Here is a 19,247-nt window from a genome sequence, read left to right as displayed (position 1 = left end):
TATGGGAACTGGGATACATTAAACATATGTATAAATATATATGTATAAACATACACATAGGGCTGGCATACATTAAAAGGCTACTATAATATAGTCCATGAAGACTTGGATGCACTCTGAGTGCCATCAAGGCTGCAAGGGATGACCATGAAAGAAGAGGGCCCCAGACCTTCTATCGGGCAGATCTTGTGTTGCTATTATTGCATTGTAAGCATTGAATGTGCAAGTGTTACCAGTAACTTCTAAAAGTAATGCAACATACAGTGTGTTTAAAATATAGGTTATTTCGAAGTGCCTATGAGGGGACTCCAAGTCAGACGGGGAAAGTCAGAGATGGCTTTGCCCTCAGAGCCTCTGTTTCCTTATTTGGAAGCTTGGAGGAAATAGCTCTTCCTGCCCTACCTATTCTAGAAGCTTGTGGGGGGAATCAAGTTCATGAGACTATCTGTGACCTGTAGAGCATGGTTATACAGAGAGTCTTATGATCTTTCAGATTTAGGAGGAGCCGTTTGGTCTCCTCCTAGGAACAAATGGATGCTTTTAAGAACAATGATGTTGTAGGTAATGTTATAGCGGGAAGAAGACAGGATGTCTCTGTACCTTTCCAAGGTGTTATGAAAAATATTTTTATAAATTTGCTTTAAACATTTTTTTTCAATGAAAACAATTTTACTTCTATTCAGGCTCTCCCCTGCTGTGCTAACACTTTGATTTCTACAGCATTGGCTGGAAGTGAAAATAAAACAGACCTATAATAGAAGTTATAAGAAAATAAAATATAGGTCATTTCAACCACAAACCTCATGTCTAGTGATTAAAAATAAGAGTAATACTACTCTGTTGCATTGGCATGAAAATTCAAGAGACAGAATGTAAAGTAACTATTTTTGTCAAAAAGCTCATGCATGTGTACATAATATAATACTCCTGTATGGCAGATGGGAAAGAAAATGGCAGTCTTTGGACCGAAGAAGCAAACCTGATAGGTTTAGTTAGGCTGTCACAATGCTGGCCCACTTTTAAAAATTGAATTAGTTGCCAACATTTAATATAATTTAATATAATTAAAACAGAAACTTTCATTATGTCATGACAGTCTCACCCATTTAGGGTTCCTTACCTGGCTCCTATAGCATTTGAGTTAGTGATCCCTGTTTTATGGGAAGAAAAATCTAATAATCCCTTCCAGAAAAAAAATGGCAAAATTTTGGAAGATTACGTTTGCCTTGATACCCCCTTGATTATGTCTGCATTGATAACAGTATTTTTGTCAGATGTAAAAATCATTATTAATCAACTGTAAACAAAGGATTTAATTTCAGGAATAATTTTAAAATATGCAAGCTCAAAGGCTTAACTGTATCAGGGCAGGTGTGACCGTTAACTCTGAAGGTTTATAGAATGTTTGGGATAACAGAGATAAGACTTGGATGAGACAAGCTGTCTTACATTGGTGTCAAATGTTACATTTCAAAACCAAATTCAATACCATTTTAAAAGTTGAGTTTCTAAAGCATTAATTTGTGTTACAATTCAGCAGAGAGCTGAACTCACTTTTTTTTTTTTTTTTTTGCTGTACACGGGCCTCTCACTGTTGTGGCCTCTCCCATTGCGGAGCACAGGCTCCAGACGCGCAGGCTCAGCGGCCATGGCTCACGGGCCCAGCCGCTCCGCGGCATGTGGGATCTTCCCGGACCGGGTCATGAACCCGTGTCCCCTGCATCGGCAGGCGGACTCTCAACCACTGCGCCACCAGGGAAGCCCTGAACTCACTTTTGAAGAGATATATAATAGCATTGAAGAGAAGAAACACCTTTTGATTAGTATCTAACACAGATCAGTTGGTAGTAAAATACTTGTAAATTGTAAAGACCCAACTGTTTTGCAAGACTTAGTACATATGCCTCCTGTCTCCCAAATGTGTATCAGGGAACATTTGGTGATTTTGAGTGGCAACACGAAAGAATTGAGAGATCTGGTCATCCAAAACTGCAAGAAGGATTATCCACAGATGCCTTTGGAGTATATGCTCTTTAAAAGCCATCACTTAAGCAATGTAAAGCAATTATACTCCAATAAAGATGTTAAGAAAGAAAAAAGCCATCACTTGTCAAGAAATAGCTATGTTATACATAACTACTAAAATTATGAATTCTACTGCCAGGCAGACCTCTTTTCAGCTAGATTTTCTTTTCCTGCTCTCTTGAGCTGCTCGGAATCTGAACAGGTGTAGAGGTGAAATGCCATATGTACAGAATATGTCAATGATATTACACCTGAAAAACCTGTACAAAAATGGGGAGGCAAATGATAAAACTCATGCTGATGCCACTGCTGGGAGCCCAGATGACCAAGACATCTGGACTAGACTAAGCAGAAGCATAATCAACGTGGAGGCCTCCTTTGGGCAGTGGCCCTCACCCTGGCAAGAGGTGTTGGACTCCAAGCAGCAAGTGTGCCCCCAGCATCCTGGATTTAGTTCCTGAACCAGACTCCAAGTTGCATTATATTCTTCTGAGCTCTGTACATGCTCTTCCCTCCACCTGAAATACTTGCTCCCTTGCTCCTCCTCTTTCTATTTGACTACTTCTTGTTCATCCTTGAGATCTCAGCTTAAATATTACCACCTCTGGGAGCCCACCTTGACCTCCCAGACTAAGGTGCCCCATGTTTTCCCCAATGCTTTTCAATCCCCCAGGGCTTGAAAAGCATTGATCACACTGGATGATAGCTTTCTTTTACTGTTTATATCCCCTTATAGCTCCAGAGCTCCACGAGGCCAGGTGCCAGGTCTGCCTTGCATTCCTAATGTGGAGTAAGTTACTCAAAAGATATTGGTTGGATGGTTGAACAAACTACAGCCCAATCTGTCTGCTTCTTAGCTCACTCAAGTACTCTTAGGTGACCTCTCAGCTGTCTAGGGTTCGTGGGCAGGGCTGAGAAGTTGGCCAACATTGGCCCTGATGCCTAACAGTTTCCCAAGAAGCAGAAATTCTTGGGACAAGTGGACCAGAGGTTTGATATGCAGCCTGGAACTTCTCAAAAACCAGTCTGGAAAGAATGAGATGGAAAAGGAGGATTTGTGTTTGGAGGAGAGGGAGGAAGCTTGGAAATATCTCCTTAAGACAAAGTGGGATGATAACATCTTGACCAGAAGTGGAGAATCAAAGACCAAAATCAGAAAATCTAAAAGGAGGAAGAATGGATTTCTTGGAGGAAAGAACTCCACAATGGAGCTATGAAGCTACTAGAGTCCCTTGTAGGTGTGGACACTGAGCCTGAAGTCTGAGAGGATGTGCAGAATTATTAGGAGTCAATAAATGTCTGTCAATTGGGTTCCATTCTCTCCCTGATCTTGGGCAGCTTCTTTTACCTAATAAAAAGCCATGGCTGACCTCCCTAAGGTGGGGAGAAAGTCTTTTTTTTTTTAAACATCTTTATGGGGGTGTAATTGCTTTACAATGGTGTGTTAGTTTCTGCTTTATAACAAAGTGAATCAGTTATACATATACATATGTTCCCATATCTCTTCCCTCTTGCGTCTCCCTCAGGAGAAAGTCTTATTTAAGAGGGAGTCCGCAAATGTTAGGGAGGGCTCCAGGCAGATTTCTTGGAATGATTTAACACCCAAGGGCAAGAAAGACACCAAGAACTGACACCAGAAGCTAGTATTGCTTTTCCAGTATGGAAGCCGGCCAGAACTCAGCTGGTTGTCAAAAAGCACAGGCTCAGATGGACCTAGAGTCTGTCATACAGAGTGAAGTAAGTCAGAAAGAGAAAAATAAATACCGTATGCTAACGCATATATATGGAATCTAAAAAAATTGTACTGATGAACCTAGTGGCAGGGCAGGAATAAAGACGCAGACATAGAGAATTGACTGAGGACATGGGGAGGGGGAAGGGTAAGCTGGGACAAAGTGAGAGAGTGGCATGGACATATATACACTACCAAATGTAAAACTGATAGCTAGTGGGAAGCAGCCACATAGCAGAGGGAGATCAGCTCGGTGCTTTGTGACCACCTAGAGGGGTGGGATAGGGAGGGTGGGAGGGAGACGCAAGAGGGAGGGGATATGGGGATATAGGTATACATATAACTGATTCACTTTGTTGTACAGCAGAAACTAACACAACATTGTAAAGCAATTATACTCTAATAAAGATTAAAAAAAAAATCACAGGCTCTCAAACCCTCCTGTTCTTAAGGAACATTAGTCTTTCTGCACTAGGAAACAGTGCAGCTAAAAAAAAAAACTTTTGAAGACTTTCCATGGTCCTCAGCATAGAGTTCAGTTCCTTAATATGGCCTACAAAATCTGTCTTACGAGCCTCATCTTTTTCCCAAGGCAACTGAAATGAAGGAATGAATGGCTCCAACCCAGACTGGACTGAGTTCTCTGTAATCAGAAGATCTGGAAAAGGAGAATAACTCTAACCTGGTTCTTCAAACAAACCTGGAAGTTCCACCTGTTAAAACAGGAATGAACTCTCTTCAGGGGCAAGGTGGCAAGAACTCCCTTCCTCTATGTCCAGCCTCTATCTCCTGCCTCTTCTGGGTCTGGGGATGCTGGGACCCCATCCCTCTTCAGTCTGACCTGGGATGGCTGAGCTGTCTGGTGCTAAATAATCTGGTCCCTCCCTAGTTGCCCCCCTTACCCAGGGAGGCTCTAGTAATAAACCCTAGGTAGGCCTGACTCCAGAAGTGGGCCCACCATCCCCGACATGGATGATACCCTGAGATTCGGCAGGCAGGCAAGTTACCTCCTCGGCCCTCACTGGCAGCCGGCTTCACTTGGATGGGACGATTCATCTGAAAGACATCGGACCAACACACCTAGTCAGCGTGACTGCCTGGCCCTGCCCCGGCTTCTCCACCCCTGGACTCCTCAGGATCTAACCCCTCACCCCTTTGAACTCTACACCCCACCACTCTCACACAGGGATTATAGATTTTCTCCAAGATTCATCCCTTAAAGGCAGGAATTTAGAAGGTGCTGAAGCCTGAAGGATTAGGCGATAGGAAGCTCAGGGGCAAGCAGAGGAGGGACTGTGGGGGTCAAAAAGATTCTCCTGCCTTGGCTCTGTGTAGGGACCATGTGCGGCCTGTCCCTCTGGCTCCTGGACTTCCTTAAAGGCTTTGGGTGCGAGGAATTGGGTAGGAGGGCAGATGTGTGTTCTGTGTCTAAAACTGAGAATATACTTCTATGTGTCACTTAGATTAAACAATCTGGGAATCAGATTTAGGGCCATCTATCCCCAATTCTGCCATTTAATGGTTGTATGACTTCGAGTAAGCCATCCTCTCTCAGATTCAACTTGTCAAATGAGAAAAACCTTCCCCAAGCTTCTATGTCACCACAGTTTCTACCCTCACCCTCTCAGTCCCCTCCCTGGGACCCCTTCCCCTGAGGATGCTGGAGTTCTCCAGGGCACCATCCTTGGCCCTACTCATCCCACTCTTCCCTTTTTTCCTGGCTAATCTCATCCAAACCCACAGCCTCAGCTCCTGTCCCCACAGTGATGACTCAGAGCTCTGCGTCTCCAGCCTTTACCTCCCTCCTGAGCTTCAGACCCATGTGCCCAGCTTCTTGCCGGACACCCCGCCTAGAAAGTCCACTGGCACCTTCCACTCAACACACCCAAACCAGAGCTTATCTTTTTGCCCAAACCTGATCCAGTCATCCAGGCTATAAACCAGGAAAGCAGCTTGACTCCTCCCTCCATACCCTCCCCCACCAACCAATTTCACCTTCTAATTCAGGGGTTCCCTGATCAGGGGTAGATAAGAATCACCTGGGTACCATATCAGACTCTTAAGTTGGGGGATTGTATAATTTGTAAACGCTCCTAGGTGATTTCCATATATACCCCACCCACTCCCATCCCCCAACCACCCTGAGAGAATTCACGATTGAATCCCCATCTCACCTTCCTCTCATGGGTGTTGTGGGGATCACATGACATAATGGGGATGCAAAAGGTCTTTGTAAACAGCCAAGAGCTGGATGCGTAGGATGTGAGGAATTATTGTTGGGGGGCAGACAGCTGAGTGCCGGAAGGAAAGAAGAGCAGCCTTCCTGTTCATGGAGGAAGGGGTACTGATGGCCATCTGGCCTGAGAAGGTGATGATCTGACCCCCTCCCCTCAGGAAATGCAATGCTTCTGCACCAATCAGGGGCCACTCCATCCCCTACCAGTGTGCTCGTTGCGGAGACAACAGGCAGCTTCCTGTTACCATAGCCACAAGTGCTACCTAGTAACCATAGTAACACCCTGGCAGTCACAGTTGAGCAATTTCCTTTGGATCAAATTTGGGGGAGGGGTGGGGGGAGGGCTTAAAAAAAAAAAGGAAAGGAAAGGAAAACAGGCCACGCCTGAACCAGAGCAATCCTCCTCCCACCCAGGGCTCAGGTTCTTACGCGCTCTTACACACCCACCCGCTGGTGGTGGAGCACCTGCAGTGTACCAGGCTGTGGGTGAGGGCCGAGACACCGACAGGACTCGGGCTGCAGTCTAGAGGGGTGACAGATCAATCCAAGGAGATCAGGGCGAGCTGGACAGGTCTGGATGGCCTGCACCAGGGACCAGGAGGACAGGACCCGTCCCTGGGCATGGCCACCTGTGACTGTGGAGGAGAGACCAAGAGACAGAGCCGGGCTTCCCTGGTGGCGCAGTGGTTGAGACTGTGCCTGCTGATGCAGGGGACACGGATTCGTGCCCCGGTCCGGGAAGATCCCACATGCCGCCAAGCGGCTGGGCCTGCGATCCATGGCCGCTGAGGCTGCGCGTCCGGAGCCTGTGCTCCGCAACAGGAGAGGCTACAACAGTGAGAGGCCCACGTACAGCAAAAAAAAAAAAAAAAAAAGACAGAGCCATGGAGAGCAGAGACACAGGGAGAGATGAAGAGACATAGGAAGACAGAAATGATGAGAGAATAAGACAGACCTACACAGGGCAAGGAAAGAGAGAAATACTGGGGGAGATGGGAAGGAAATGAGGGGATAAGGGGTCAGGAAGGGGGGGTGCAGGAAAGGTAGGGAGGAGTGTGGCAGAAGGGTAGAAGCCTGGGGTGGGGGGCAGTGAGGGTGAGCAAGACCATCCTTATTTTATTAGTTCTTAAATAGATCCTACGAATTTCTCACTGGAGCCTAGAGTGACGAGCACATGTAACAGCAGTGGTTTCCGTGGCGGCTGCCTCCCTGGCTGGGTTTCTGGGGAGGTGGAGCTCATCGGTGCTCTGGAGGATGTCCCTTTTCCCCCTCCCCCTCTCCACCACTGTTTGATGGAGAGCGGGCATTAGGTGGTACATAAATGTCCCACGTGGACCTGGCAGAGTCCAGGTCTCGGAGGCTGGGCACCTAGACTTTCTACCACTCGGGCATGTTGCCAGTATGTCCAGAACTCTGTGAAGAGCCCTGGGCTGGGCCCTTCAGGGGAGACAGCGATGACCCTAGGACCCTGTCCTCAACGGCGTATAAGAGGGGAAGATAATGCCACCATTTCCAGAGAGCCCACTATGTGCCAGGCCCTTCCTGGGGCACTTTACATACCTTGTCTCTAAATTCCTTCCAACCACTCTGCAAGATAGTGCCATTGTTCCCATAGTATAGATGAGAAAGCTGAGGCTCAGGGGGGTTAAATCACTTGTCCAAGATCACATGGTGGGTAAGTGGTTGAGCTGGGATTTGCCTCCAGGTCTGCCTGACACTGAAGTCCATGATTTTTGCATTGTGTCACTCAGCTCCGTTCTTAAGACATGAACACAAATAACGAGGCACAGAGGGACCAGGACCTTGGGAGGCGTGCAAGGTAAAGTGCTGTGGGAGAGGCTGACTCCAGCTGGAGAGGCTGGCTCAGGGAAAGTTTCATGGGGGAGGCAGGGTTTGAGCTGGGTCTTGCAGCACTGGGGTCATTTGGGCCATGTGGAGATCGTGGGAGAGGTGGGGCTGGAGGCTGAACACTCCAGGTGTCTGGGGTACGGAGAGGGAGATGCAAGTCTGAAGGAGCAAGAGTTTTCTGGTGGGCACCTGACACCGAGGGAGCTAGGGTAGTACAGATTGCTGCCAAGTCAGATAGACATGGGTTTAAATCCTGGCTCCATCTCTGACAACTTCCTTAAGGTCTCTGAGCCTCAGTATCCACACTAGTAAAAGGGCACTCAGGATCCCACCTTGAAGGGGTGTGGTGAAAATGACAAAGGCAAGATCTTAGTAGGTGCACCAGATGTAATAAATTTTTCGTTTGTTTGTTTTTGTTTGTGTGGGTTTTAAATGGAAGGATATGGAATTGAAGGGTAGGCAGGGGCCAGATCAGGGCAGGTTGTGAAAACCATGACAAGGAACTTTGACTTTGTTGTATTTCAAAGGCAATAGGGATCCAGGGAAGGATATTATGTGGGGGAGGGATCTGTCTTATGAAGGATCCCATGAGCTGTCATTATGCAGAGAAAGGATTGGAAAGGGAAAGATTAGAGGCAGGAGGATCAGTGATACAAGTGAGGGTGAGGGTGACCTGGACTAGGGCAGAAGGAAATGGACAGATTCAGGGGATGTTCAGGAAGAATGAACTGGACTAAAGTTCTATTGGATGTGGGGACTGAGGGAGAGGAGGCAATTTTGGCTGACTCTCAGGCTTATGGCTTAGGTGTTGGGGAAGTTGGTAATTTGGGAGTTAGGAGGTGCAGGGGAAGTCCTCAGGGGAGGAGCCCAAGATGGTGATGACAGAGTTGAGAAGAGTAATGGTCCCCAGGCTCTGGGCCTTCAGTCTCCACTGGGAAGTGGTTAGGGAGGACACCCGGTTTTTAGGTATGTTCTGTGTGGCTAAAGGAGAAAGAGAGCTGCCCACATGAGCTACCTGGGCAACCCTACCCTGCCTCGTTCCTGCCACAGCCAGGGGAGGGATGTGGAAGCGGGGTCAAGTAATCACTCTTCCCCTTTGAAGAAAAGAGGGCATTGCTTCCTTGGCCAAGAACTTGTCATGGGACCTCACGGGAGTTGTTGCCCTTGGCTGAGCACCTATTCCCCTGAGACTTTCCCAAGTCCAGGCACATTTCTGCTTCAGGGCCCAGCCCTGGAGGGGAAATCAAGGGAGAGTATGTCAGAAAGAGGAGAGGACAACCTACTCCAAGCAGTGGAGTGGAGAAGGTCAGAGGCAGGACAGACACGTACGGGGTCCTAGGCCTTCTGCCCCTGTAAGCAGCAGGGAAGGCAAGATCTTACCCCTTCTCCCTGCTCGACTTGCCAAAAATTCCTGCCTTTGGGGTCCACATTGCCCTCGTCACGCTCTTCTGTCCTGATCACAGCTCTTCCCTCCACTCAGCACTCATGCCCTCAGCCCCTTCCCCTCACCATGGGAAGAATGCTTATTGGAACCTCCCCAAAGAAGGGACTACTGATGGGTCTAAGAGAGGTGTCATGGGTGCAAGAAAGAGTGGAGCAGATAAAAAGGAAACCACCATTTTCAGTACTTTGTTCTACCTCACCCCCTTCCTCTAATTCAACCCAATGCCAAGTCCCATTCGTTCTAGAATCTATATGGATTTCCTAAATAGTTCTCAAGTCCATCCTCTCCTCTCCGTTCCTACCCTAACCCCAGCTCCAGGCCAGCATCATCACTCACATGCTCTCAGCAAGTGTTTCCAGAGGGTCATCTGCCTCCAGCATTGCATCCTCTCCACCCCAGCATTCACGCTGTAGCCAAAGTGATCTTTCAGTACCAGTCCCTCACTCTTCCCTGCTCAAAATCCACCCACAGTTCCCCATTGCAAGCTGCCCAGTAAAGCCCGAGATCCTAAGACTGGGAGCCAAAACCTGTTAGTCCTGCCTCCCGTGCTGCCCAACATGCATGATACTCTCCATTCACTTGGAGCCTTAGACATCTTTGCTGGGCACTTTCCCTGACTGTCCCCAGAATTCCAGAAGACACTTTTGTCTTTTAGGTTTCTAGGCCTTCAAACATCATGAAGTATGATATGATCATGATTCAGCTCAGACAGCATCTCGCCTGTGAAGCATCTCCTCCTTCTCCACCCCGATGCTTCTTCTACGTGCCCAGAGGTTAAACCCCACTGAGGTGCAACAAGTTATTTCTGGGCTGGAAGCTCCTTGAGGGCAAAGGCGCCAGCTCATGCACTGGGCAGCTGCTAGCACATACAGTGCCTTTGTGTGAGTTACAAAGAGGCAACCCTGTGGGCAAATTAGGAAAAATGTCCCCCTTCCTCTGGGCTGACACAGTCCTGTGATAATGTGCATGGCTTGGTCAATAGAGCATGGCTGGATTTCAGGCCCTGTTTGCCTTTTCCACTCAAGCTGTTTTGTGCAAGGCACAACCTGCAAAAGCAAATGTACTCAGTTATGTCTGTCTCCTTCATGGTGTTTGAAGGGATGGATGCCCAGGGGAAAGGAGAGCATGAACATGGAGGGAGACAAGTGCGGGGGCAGGAGGGAACCTTCTGAATCCCAGAAGGTGGGGCTGAGGTTGGGCCTCACTTTCTTCAGGTGGATTCTGGAGCCTAAAGTGAGGCTGAAAGAAGTAACTCTAGCTTCATGGGGAAGAAGCTGTAGAAGATGGGACAGACCACTGAGGTTTGAAGGAAGTCCTGAGTAGGGAGTCAAGCTTTGATAGGTGACAGAAATTAGCAGGGAGCTCGTGGAGGGGGGCCGAGGGGAGGTCCCAGTCCAGCAGATAACATGAAATTTCTCCTAGCGGTTCAGGCTTTCTCTTTAGGTTTGACACAGCCTTTCCTAGTCCCACAGCGACAGTCCTGCCTGCCTCCAGTCAGAGTCCAGATTGAAGTGTTGTCCCTGCTTCTCCAGCAGATGGCAGGTGTGCCCAGGACCCAGTGCCTACAGAGAGCTGGGCACCCTCCTCTCCATGCTGGTGGGCCTGAGGCCAGGTGACTAAAGCTACTGCTGCCCCTGGCAGGCCCAGAGGAAAGATTGATGACCCGGCCATTGCTGGGGCTGGCCAACAGGGCCATCGATTTTCATTTAGGAGAATAATTAAATATTAATTTTCACTTTGTTAAGCTGAGGAGGGTGAATAAGCCAATCCTGGCAGTACAAGAGGAAGTCAGGCCATGTTTGAAGCCTGTAGATGAAAGGGTGAGAGGGGGCAGATGTACCCAGTCACCATCCCCTCCAGAACTTTAGACCCCTATCTGCCACCAGCTTGGCTCAGGTAACAGTGCAGTGGTTAAGTGAATGAGTTCTGGAGCCAGACTACTTGCATTCAAAGCCCACATCTTCCCATTAGTAGCTACATGACCTTGGGCAAGTCACTTGTTTTCTATGACTCAGTTTCCTCACCTGTAAAATGGGAATGCCAATAACAATACCTTCTTCATAGAGGATTAAATGAATTTGAACCTGGAAAGTGCTAGGAACACTGTCTGGTATCAATATATGTTAGTTATTATTATTTCTCTTTTTTCTCCCAGAAATTGTCCCAGTAGTATAGGGCTTCACTGTCCTTATCTCAGGTGCCCTCAGCCTCATAGAGTACCCCAGGTACCCCATCTCTTGTGGAGCCCTGTGGCTGGTTGAGGAGGGGATTTTTTTTTTTTTTTAATATTTATTGGCTGCATCAGGTCTTAGTTGGCGGCACACGGGATCTTTCGTTGCAGTGCACAGGCTCTTTGTTCTGGTGCACGGGCTTCTCTCTAGCTGTGGCGTGCAGGCTTAGTTGCCCCGCGGCATGTAGGATCTTAGTTCCCCGACCAGGGATTGAACTGGCATCCCCTGCATTGCAAGACGGATTCTTTACCACTGGACCACCAGGGAAGTCCCTAAGGAGGGGATTTGTTCTCCCAAAGTTCATATTAATTTTTTCAGTGCCTTTCATTTGCTTTCAGGATAAAGTCCAAACCCCTCAGCCTGGAGTTCAAAGTTTCCTCTTCAGCCACTGCCCTCTGTGGATCTTCTTTCTGGTCTGGCCCCTGCTCACATGAGGTCCCCCTCCTCTACACTCCCAGCCTCATTTCACACCCATCTGTTCCTCTTGTCTCTGCACCTTTACCATGATGTTTCCCATGTGGAGTGTTACTGTTCGTATCATTGACTCAATTCTAGTGACAGAAGTCATTTACTCCCAAGGTTGGATGAGTAATGACTTCTACTATTACTCCTAGTAATGCTGCTGTTACTACCACCACCACTACTACTACTACTACCACCAGCTAACCTGTATTGAGTACTGATTGTCTGCCAAGATCTGTGTTAAGCACTTTACATGACTTAGTTCATTTAATTATTATAACAACCCTACAAGTTCAATTTCACAGAGGAGGAAGCTTAGGCTTAGAGAGATAAAGACTTGCTCAAGGTCATAGAGTCAGTGAGTGGTGGGGCCTGGATCGACACCCAGGTCTGTCTGACTCCAGAGCCTGCATACAGAGGATTGGGGAGGGTGATAAGTTAGTGTTAACTTGACACTGAGTCTTCAAGAGCGAGGCTCAAGTTCCTTCAATTACAAGGATTGGTTCTAGGATCTGACACCCCGATAACAGCCTGATCGGCTCTAAGTAAAGCCTGCGTTATTGCTGGAGAGCTCCAATGCAGAGAAATGACTTCTTTACATGGAGCTGAAATTAGCGCATCTGTTCTTTATACCCCACTGCTCTGTGAGGCCACCCATAGGAAACCAAATCCCTCTTCAGGATGTGAAAGCGGTTACCCGCCCCAACAGTAATATGTATCAAGATCTTACTCTGTGCCAGGCACTTGCTAAGCCTCAGTGAATCCTCACAATAGTCCAGAGAGCTAAGTGTTAGTATAACCTACTCCTTATAGATGAGGAAATTTTCTAGTAATGTATCTGAAGACACAGAAGTGGTAAATGGCAGAGCTGGGATTCAAATCCAGTCTGTGAGTCTCAAAAAACTAGTATTCTTAATTATTATGTTATGATGCCTCCCTATTGCAGCCCCCACTAAACCCTATTTTCTCCAGCTAAATGTCCCCAATTCTTCAAATTATCATTCCATGATATATTTTATGTTCCCATCCCATCCTAGTATCTTTATGGTAGGCTAATGACCCTCTTAAATCTGACGCCTGGAAGTGGATATGTGTCCCATGTTTGGCCTGCCTGGGACATTTGAATAGCATTCTTGTTCTAGACATATCACTCCTTGGACAAGAAAGAATGAGGCTGTGTAGTATGACTTGCTCTTGGTGAAGCCACACTAGTTCCTAACAATCACCACTTTCTTCCTTCCACAGTAGGTCCCACTTTGCCTTTTGTCCAGTGATTAGCCATTAGCCAAGGCCATATCAAGTGCCACTGATACACAGTAGCCTAGCTCCCTGTGGAATCAGATCTCTCTTAACTTTAGCTACGTGTTTGGGGTGTGGAGGGAAAGCAATCTTGGTGAGTCAAGACACCCCAAAAAACATTACAGGAAGAGGACCAGAGGGAAGTGCCATCAAGGACCCTAGAACTGGAGGAAGTGGGATTCCAGACCAGCAGAGCCTCTCCTCCATGTATCTGCATATATGCTCACACCAGTGACAAATGACACCTAAAAATCATGATTTTAGCCAACATGGACAAACTCTAGCATAGCTCACAACAGTAATGCCTTCCCTAACTATGGGCGTGGTACACTTAGCCCAAGAGTCTTGAGCCCGTTTCTTTGGACCAGAAGACTGAACATAACACATAACCTGTAGCTGTTAAGGGTACAGGTAAGTCCTCTCCTGGAAAGATGACTCTTCTTCTAGTTCCTGGTCCCAGCCCAGCCCCTATATGCTGCTTTGGCATGCACATAGGGCCTATGTCCCCAGCCTGAGGTGATTCCCGCCCCCACCAACCCTGGTGGACTTACCCCTGGCAGGGTCTTCTGCTCGTGCAGTGCACTCTGGGCCTTGAGAGCAGAGTCCCGGGCGCAGTAGGTGAGGAAGGCACAGCCTGGGGAGGAAGAGGCTGGCTCAGGGGGTTTCCCGAAACCCCCAGATACTCTTCCTGGAAAGACCCCATTAAGTTGACAAACTCAAAGCCACTCTCCTTTAAACAAGGACACTACTTCTGAGAAGGCTTCTCTGCCTCCCACCTTCTCTGAAGGGAGGGGCTTCGTGTGCCTGTGTCCCAGGCTCTGGCTCCTTCTCAATTGCTCGTGGCCTCTTGCCTACGGAACATGTGTACCCACACCCAGTCACATGCTAATACAATCCCACATCTCCCCTCCCAACTCCGGCCATAAATCCTGTTAGGGTTAGACCTCCCTAAGCAGCTTTGCCTTCAGCTTTAACCCCAGCCTCCCCTTTCCTTTTTGGATTCATACTCCCAAAGTCTCTCAGAATCAGCCTCAATTCCTTCCCAACTCAGTTTCAGATGGGAGGAGACAGAAGAGGAGGAGAAAGCTTGGGACCCCAGGACCCCAGAACTCCTTACTAACACCTCCTCCTAGTTTGAGTCTGAGGAAGGGATAATTTTGGGGCTTGGAAGATGGGACTGGTTTAAGGGTGTCCTATGGGTAGGAGCTTCTAGGGACTTCCAATCCTATCCAAGGAACTTGATCTGTCAGCTCTCCCAGGACTTCAAGATAGGGCCTCTTAAATAGTTATTGTGCCCCAAATTTGACTTCTCTAAAAGAACCAGTAGATACAGGGGAGAGAAGGAGTCGGGGTTGAGCCAAAGGATCAGTCCTACCCTCTCTTTGTCCAGCCTCAGAACCTGTAGCCTGCTAAGAAGCACAGGGCCAAGATTTCTTCCTTTCCAAAAGTCATTGAGCACTCACTCATTCAGAAAAGATTTATTGAATACTTATTATGGTGGGACATTATGAGGGCTTGAAGGTAAAATGGCAACAAGACAGATACATTTCCTGCCTTAAGGGGGATCATGTAAAGGATCATGAGGGGGATGTATCTAACTCCACAAGGTTGAGGAATGTCTCAAAGAACACACTGAATTCTCAATAACAAAAGGGTGTTAATGAGGTAACAAAAAGTGTGGCGATTATTTCAAACAGAGAGAATAGTACATATGATGACTGAGTGAAGAATTCAGTGTGTTGGGGAAATGGATGGAAGGCTAGTATGGTTGGAGATTGGTAACTTAGGGGCAGAGTGGCCAGTGGGGTGTGCAGGGATCAGCTCATCTATAACCTCAGTCTGGATTTTGAACTTTTTCCTAAGAACAGTGGAGAGCCACTAAAGGGTTGTGACATTAGGTCTGTGTTTTCAAAAACCGCCTTCTGAGTGTAGGAAGGAGAAAGACTGAAGGAAGAGAAAGTGGATGTGGGAAGCCATTAGGAGTGTGGTGCAGTTTTCCACTTAGAACTCAGCAGACTTCAAAGGCAAATGGGAACATTTTCTCCAATGTCTCCTATGTGGTTGCCCTCTTAAGGTGGGCGGATATCTGCCATTCATTGGGTTAAAGTGACCTTAGAAAACTCCTGGGACAAACTCTTATCATATCAATAGGGAAACTGAAGCCCAGAGAGTATACAAGTGGCAGGATAGGGTTTGGAATCTCCAAACTCCTAGGCTGAGCTTGTTTTAAAAGCACTATGGCTGCCCCCCGTGGTACTCAGCCATCAAAAAGAAAACGAGTCACCCCGGCTTTTGGACATCACTGTTGCTGGGGAGAAGGTGGAGAATATGTTGACTTGGAGACCCTCCTCAGTGATCTTGCAAGGCAACCCTGCCTTCAAGAGCTGTGGGTTGGTTTGGGGATAAATCACCAAACACCTGATTCCGCTTACATCTCTGTTCCATCTACTGCCACCAAGCCATATTAGCTGATGTCAGAACTGGGCAGGGCTGGGGGCCTCTCAGAAAGGCTCGAGGGCCTAGTTGCTGCCTAAAGGAGCCCTGTGTGACTACCTGGGAAAGGGAGTGGAAGAATGAGGGATAAAAAGACAGAGAAGCATGGCTTGAAGGACAGATGAATGAAAAAAAACCAGGAAGAATAACTAAGTGTAGAGAGAAAGAGAGAAAGGATGAGGGAACAGTTCAGAGACTCCGATGGTGTTTGAGTGAGAATTAAAGGTATTCTATACACTTCCCTTACTGTACAGATGGCTCAGAAAGATTAGCTTGTACTTTCATACTGAAATAAATGTCTAGAAAATAAGAAAATAAATTGCTATGGATGGATGTACAGCTGGGCAGCTGGACTGTGTTAGAAGGAATCTGGATGGTATGGTCTTGTCATTTCATGCCCCTCTAAAAATGACCCCACCCAGGAGGGTGGAAGATGCACTGCTTCATAGCTGCTCGCAAATCTTCTATGGGCATTTTCCTGGAGTCTCTATGTTAGTGTGCCTAGGAACTCTCCAAAGCCTCTGAGTTGAAAAGGTGGCAGCCTGTTTCCAGCTCTTAGCCCTTAGGAAAGTACATTTAACTGTTACCCAGGACCCACCACTTCTCTCCTGGAAAGATCACGGAGGATAGTTGGGGACCCTCCCCCACTCCCCAAACCCTGAAACTGCAGCATGGTGAAGGTGGGGAGAGAAAAAGGTGTTTCTTCTGAAATAATTTCCTTCCCCTGCCCATGTATGAATGTGTCTCTGGCTCTCTTACTCCAGCCCAGCCTGGACAGACTTTTCTGCATGTAAACAAGCCTCCTCCCTATTCCTACAGGAGGAAAGGGGTGTGGCTGGATAGGACCTGATGCGTCTCTCTCTAGCAAAGGCAGGGAGAAGACCCCTTTCTGCCTCTTAAACCTGACCCACCCTGAGGCTCTGGTCCACAGGCTCTGGTCCAGGACCACCCTGTGAGGGAGGGAAAGCAGGAGGCCATAAAGAGGATTGGGAAGGGACAAATATGTGTTACAGGAGTGGGAAGATTAGAGGGTAAAAGAAGTGTAGGTTCAGCTGAGAAGAAGCCTGAGATGAGGGGGCACAAGGTGGCTGGAGTTCCCAGCTGAGATCAGAGTTCTGGACTCAAATCAGAAAAGGAAGACAGTGGTGGGATTCTGGATGGGAGTAGGAGAGATTGGGGCTATTGTTAAGCATGAAGGCGGAATTTGGTGCTGAGAGCCTCCTGGGAGGGGAATTGGATTTTGTGACTTAGACAGGCATGGGTTCTGAAGAAGCGGAGAGTTTGTGTCTGTGAGATTTTAGGTTGGCAGTGTGAATCAAAAGAAGGTTCTGGGGGTTGACTGGTCTTGGATGCCAGAATGAGGGGTGCAAGCCCAAAATGTGTGTGAAGGTGGTTAGGCCTGAGTGGGGTGGCCCCAGATGGGGGTGGAGGGATGGTGGTTCAGGAATGATTGGGTCCAGGGTTTGGGAGATTGAAGGTGTCAGAGACCTAGAAGGTGGAATAAGTTTCCAAATTCCAGGATTTGAGATGTCTGATGGGAGAGATAGAGGGAAGTCCAGCTGAAAGGCGAGGAGTGTTGCGATGTGAGACGTGAAGAGAAGGGAGTTGGAGTTTAGAGTGGAGTACATGTCGGGACCAGAGTGATGATCAGAGGGAGGATGTCAGAGAGAAAATTCTGGGTTGGGGGTTCTGTGATCTGGGAAGAAGACTGGGCTGAAGTGGGCTGGTATTAGACTGGTGTTGGACTGGCTCTAGATAGGGCTAGGGTTGGGGCTGGGGTTGAGGCTGGGATTTGGGCTGGGCCGCACTCTAATCGGAATGGGGCTGGGCAGGGCTGGGCAGGGCTGGGCTGGGCTGGGCTGGGCTGGGCTGACCCCGCGCACCTTTGTGGAGGCCGGTGAGCCGGTCCTTCAGCACCGTCAGCTCGTAGATGCGGCCGAACTCCTCGAACAGCGGCTTGAGGTCTTGCTCGTCCAAGCCCCTCGGGATCTGCCCCACGAAGAGCTTGATGGCGTCGTGGTCCTTCATGGGCACGGCAGGACCCGGGTTTAGCCCGCTCATGCCGACGCCGCTGTCCGCGGTGCTGAAACCCAGGCGCGGGCCGGGGCCGGCGGGCGGCGCAGACCCTCCGGGCGCCGCGGCCATATCCCCGCCCGGTCCGCCCTCCCGCCGGTCCCGCCTGTCCCGCCGTCCCCTCCCTGGACCAGTGGCGAGGGCCAGGGGGGGAGGGGGCGGGACACGGGCAGCGAGGGCGGGGGGCTGCACCGGGGGCGGGGTCCGGATGGAGGGGCGTAGAAAGGGTGGGGCGGGCTGGAAAAGGGCGGGGCAGGGGGCGGGGCAGGCCCGGGCCGAAGCGGCGGGATGCTGGGGTCTAGCTTCAGGTCCCCGCGCCTCGCTCTCTGGGCTCCCGCCCGAGCTCTCCCGGAGCTGAGCCCCGAGCCCCAGCCCCAGTGTTTGATGACGTAAGGCAGCTGGCCGCCGGGTCTACGCAAATGATTTGCATAATAAGGAAGCAGCGGCCAATCAGAGATGGAGTTGACCGGGCTCGGCCGGGGGCGGGCGGGGCGGCAGGGCTCTCGCGCTCCTGCTCGCCATGGCAACCGGACCCTCGGTTACACTGTGTGTGTCGAGTGTGTGCAGGCGTGGCCGTGGATCGCGCGTGTGCGCCTTGGACCGCGTGAGGGGAAGTAGCTTCGTCATGCGTGGTGATGTCTGCGGGAGTCAGAGCTAACCCCCTCCTCACACACCGGCACACACAAGCACACACACCTCCAATCACTGGAGCGTTTCCTGCGGGGGCGGATGGGGATTCCTCTTCTCCATTCCCACTACCAAAGCCAGTTCCTCGGAGCGGATCCCACCCCGCCCTATCACACAACTCTCCCTTCGGTGTTTTCAACCACTTCCTTACCCACAAGACTCCCTTGCATACCCCAAAAAATAAAAATAAAATTTTAAATAAAGAAAAACAAAACAAAGACTCCAAAACACTCCTAGAACATGAATTCCTCCTCAGGAGAGTGAGGGAACTTACATTAGCCATATTTGCTCAGGTGCCTAGTTCATCCGAATTCGTGAGCTCAGGAGTGTTATTTTCCTTTTCCGGAAAAGGAAGCTGAGGGTCTGAGGGTCAAGGAGGTTAGGATCAGGCCCACCCCTAACATCTGCTGGGCCCAGGGCAAGAGAAGAAATGAAAAACAGACATACTGTGTATCTAAATATTTAAAAGATATAAATCAAGTTACAATTGGTTAAATAAAATATGTTCACTTCTTATTTCCACAAATACACTTTCATAATAAAAATGAAAAATATGTGTAAAGGGCTTCCCTGGTGGCGCAGTGGTTGGGGGTCCGCCTGCCGATGCGGGGGACGCGGTTTCGTGCCCCGGTCCGGGAGGATCCCACGTGCCGCGGAGCGGCTGGGCCCGTGAGCCATGGCTGCTGAGCCTGCGCGTCCGGAGCCTGTGCTCCGAAA

At 49.0% G+C, this 19,247-nt stretch overlaps 1 protein-coding gene across 1 annotated transcript in view; it reads right to left on the bottom strand.

Annotated features, from left to right (window-relative positions):
• CELF6 (CUGBP Elav-like family member 6) overlaps positions 1-17,915 on the bottom strand; it is a 32,117-nt gene extending 14,202 nt beyond the window's left edge. The window contains exons 1-3 of the mRNA XM_032624161.1: positions 17,654-17,915; positions 13,829-13,911; positions 4,765-4,813 (exon numbers count right to left, since the gene is read on the bottom strand). Coding sequence (XP_032480052.1) covers positions 4,765-4,813; positions 13,829-13,911; positions 17,654-17,915 — 394 coding nt within the window. The remainder of the gene's footprint in view (positions 1-4,764; positions 4,814-13,828; positions 13,912-17,653) is intronic.
• Between the last annotated feature and the right edge of the window lie 1,332 nt (positions 17,916-19,247).

The sequence above is a fragment of the Phocoena sinus genome, chromosome 2 (assembly GCF_008692025.1).
Source record: "Phocoena sinus isolate mPhoSin1 chromosome 2, mPhoSin1.pri, whole genome shotgun sequence".
Classification (NCBI taxonomy): domain Eukaryota; kingdom Metazoa; phylum Chordata; class Mammalia; order Artiodactyla; family Phocoenidae; genus Phocoena; species Phocoena sinus.
This window is presented reverse-complemented; position numbering and strand designations above follow the sequence as displayed.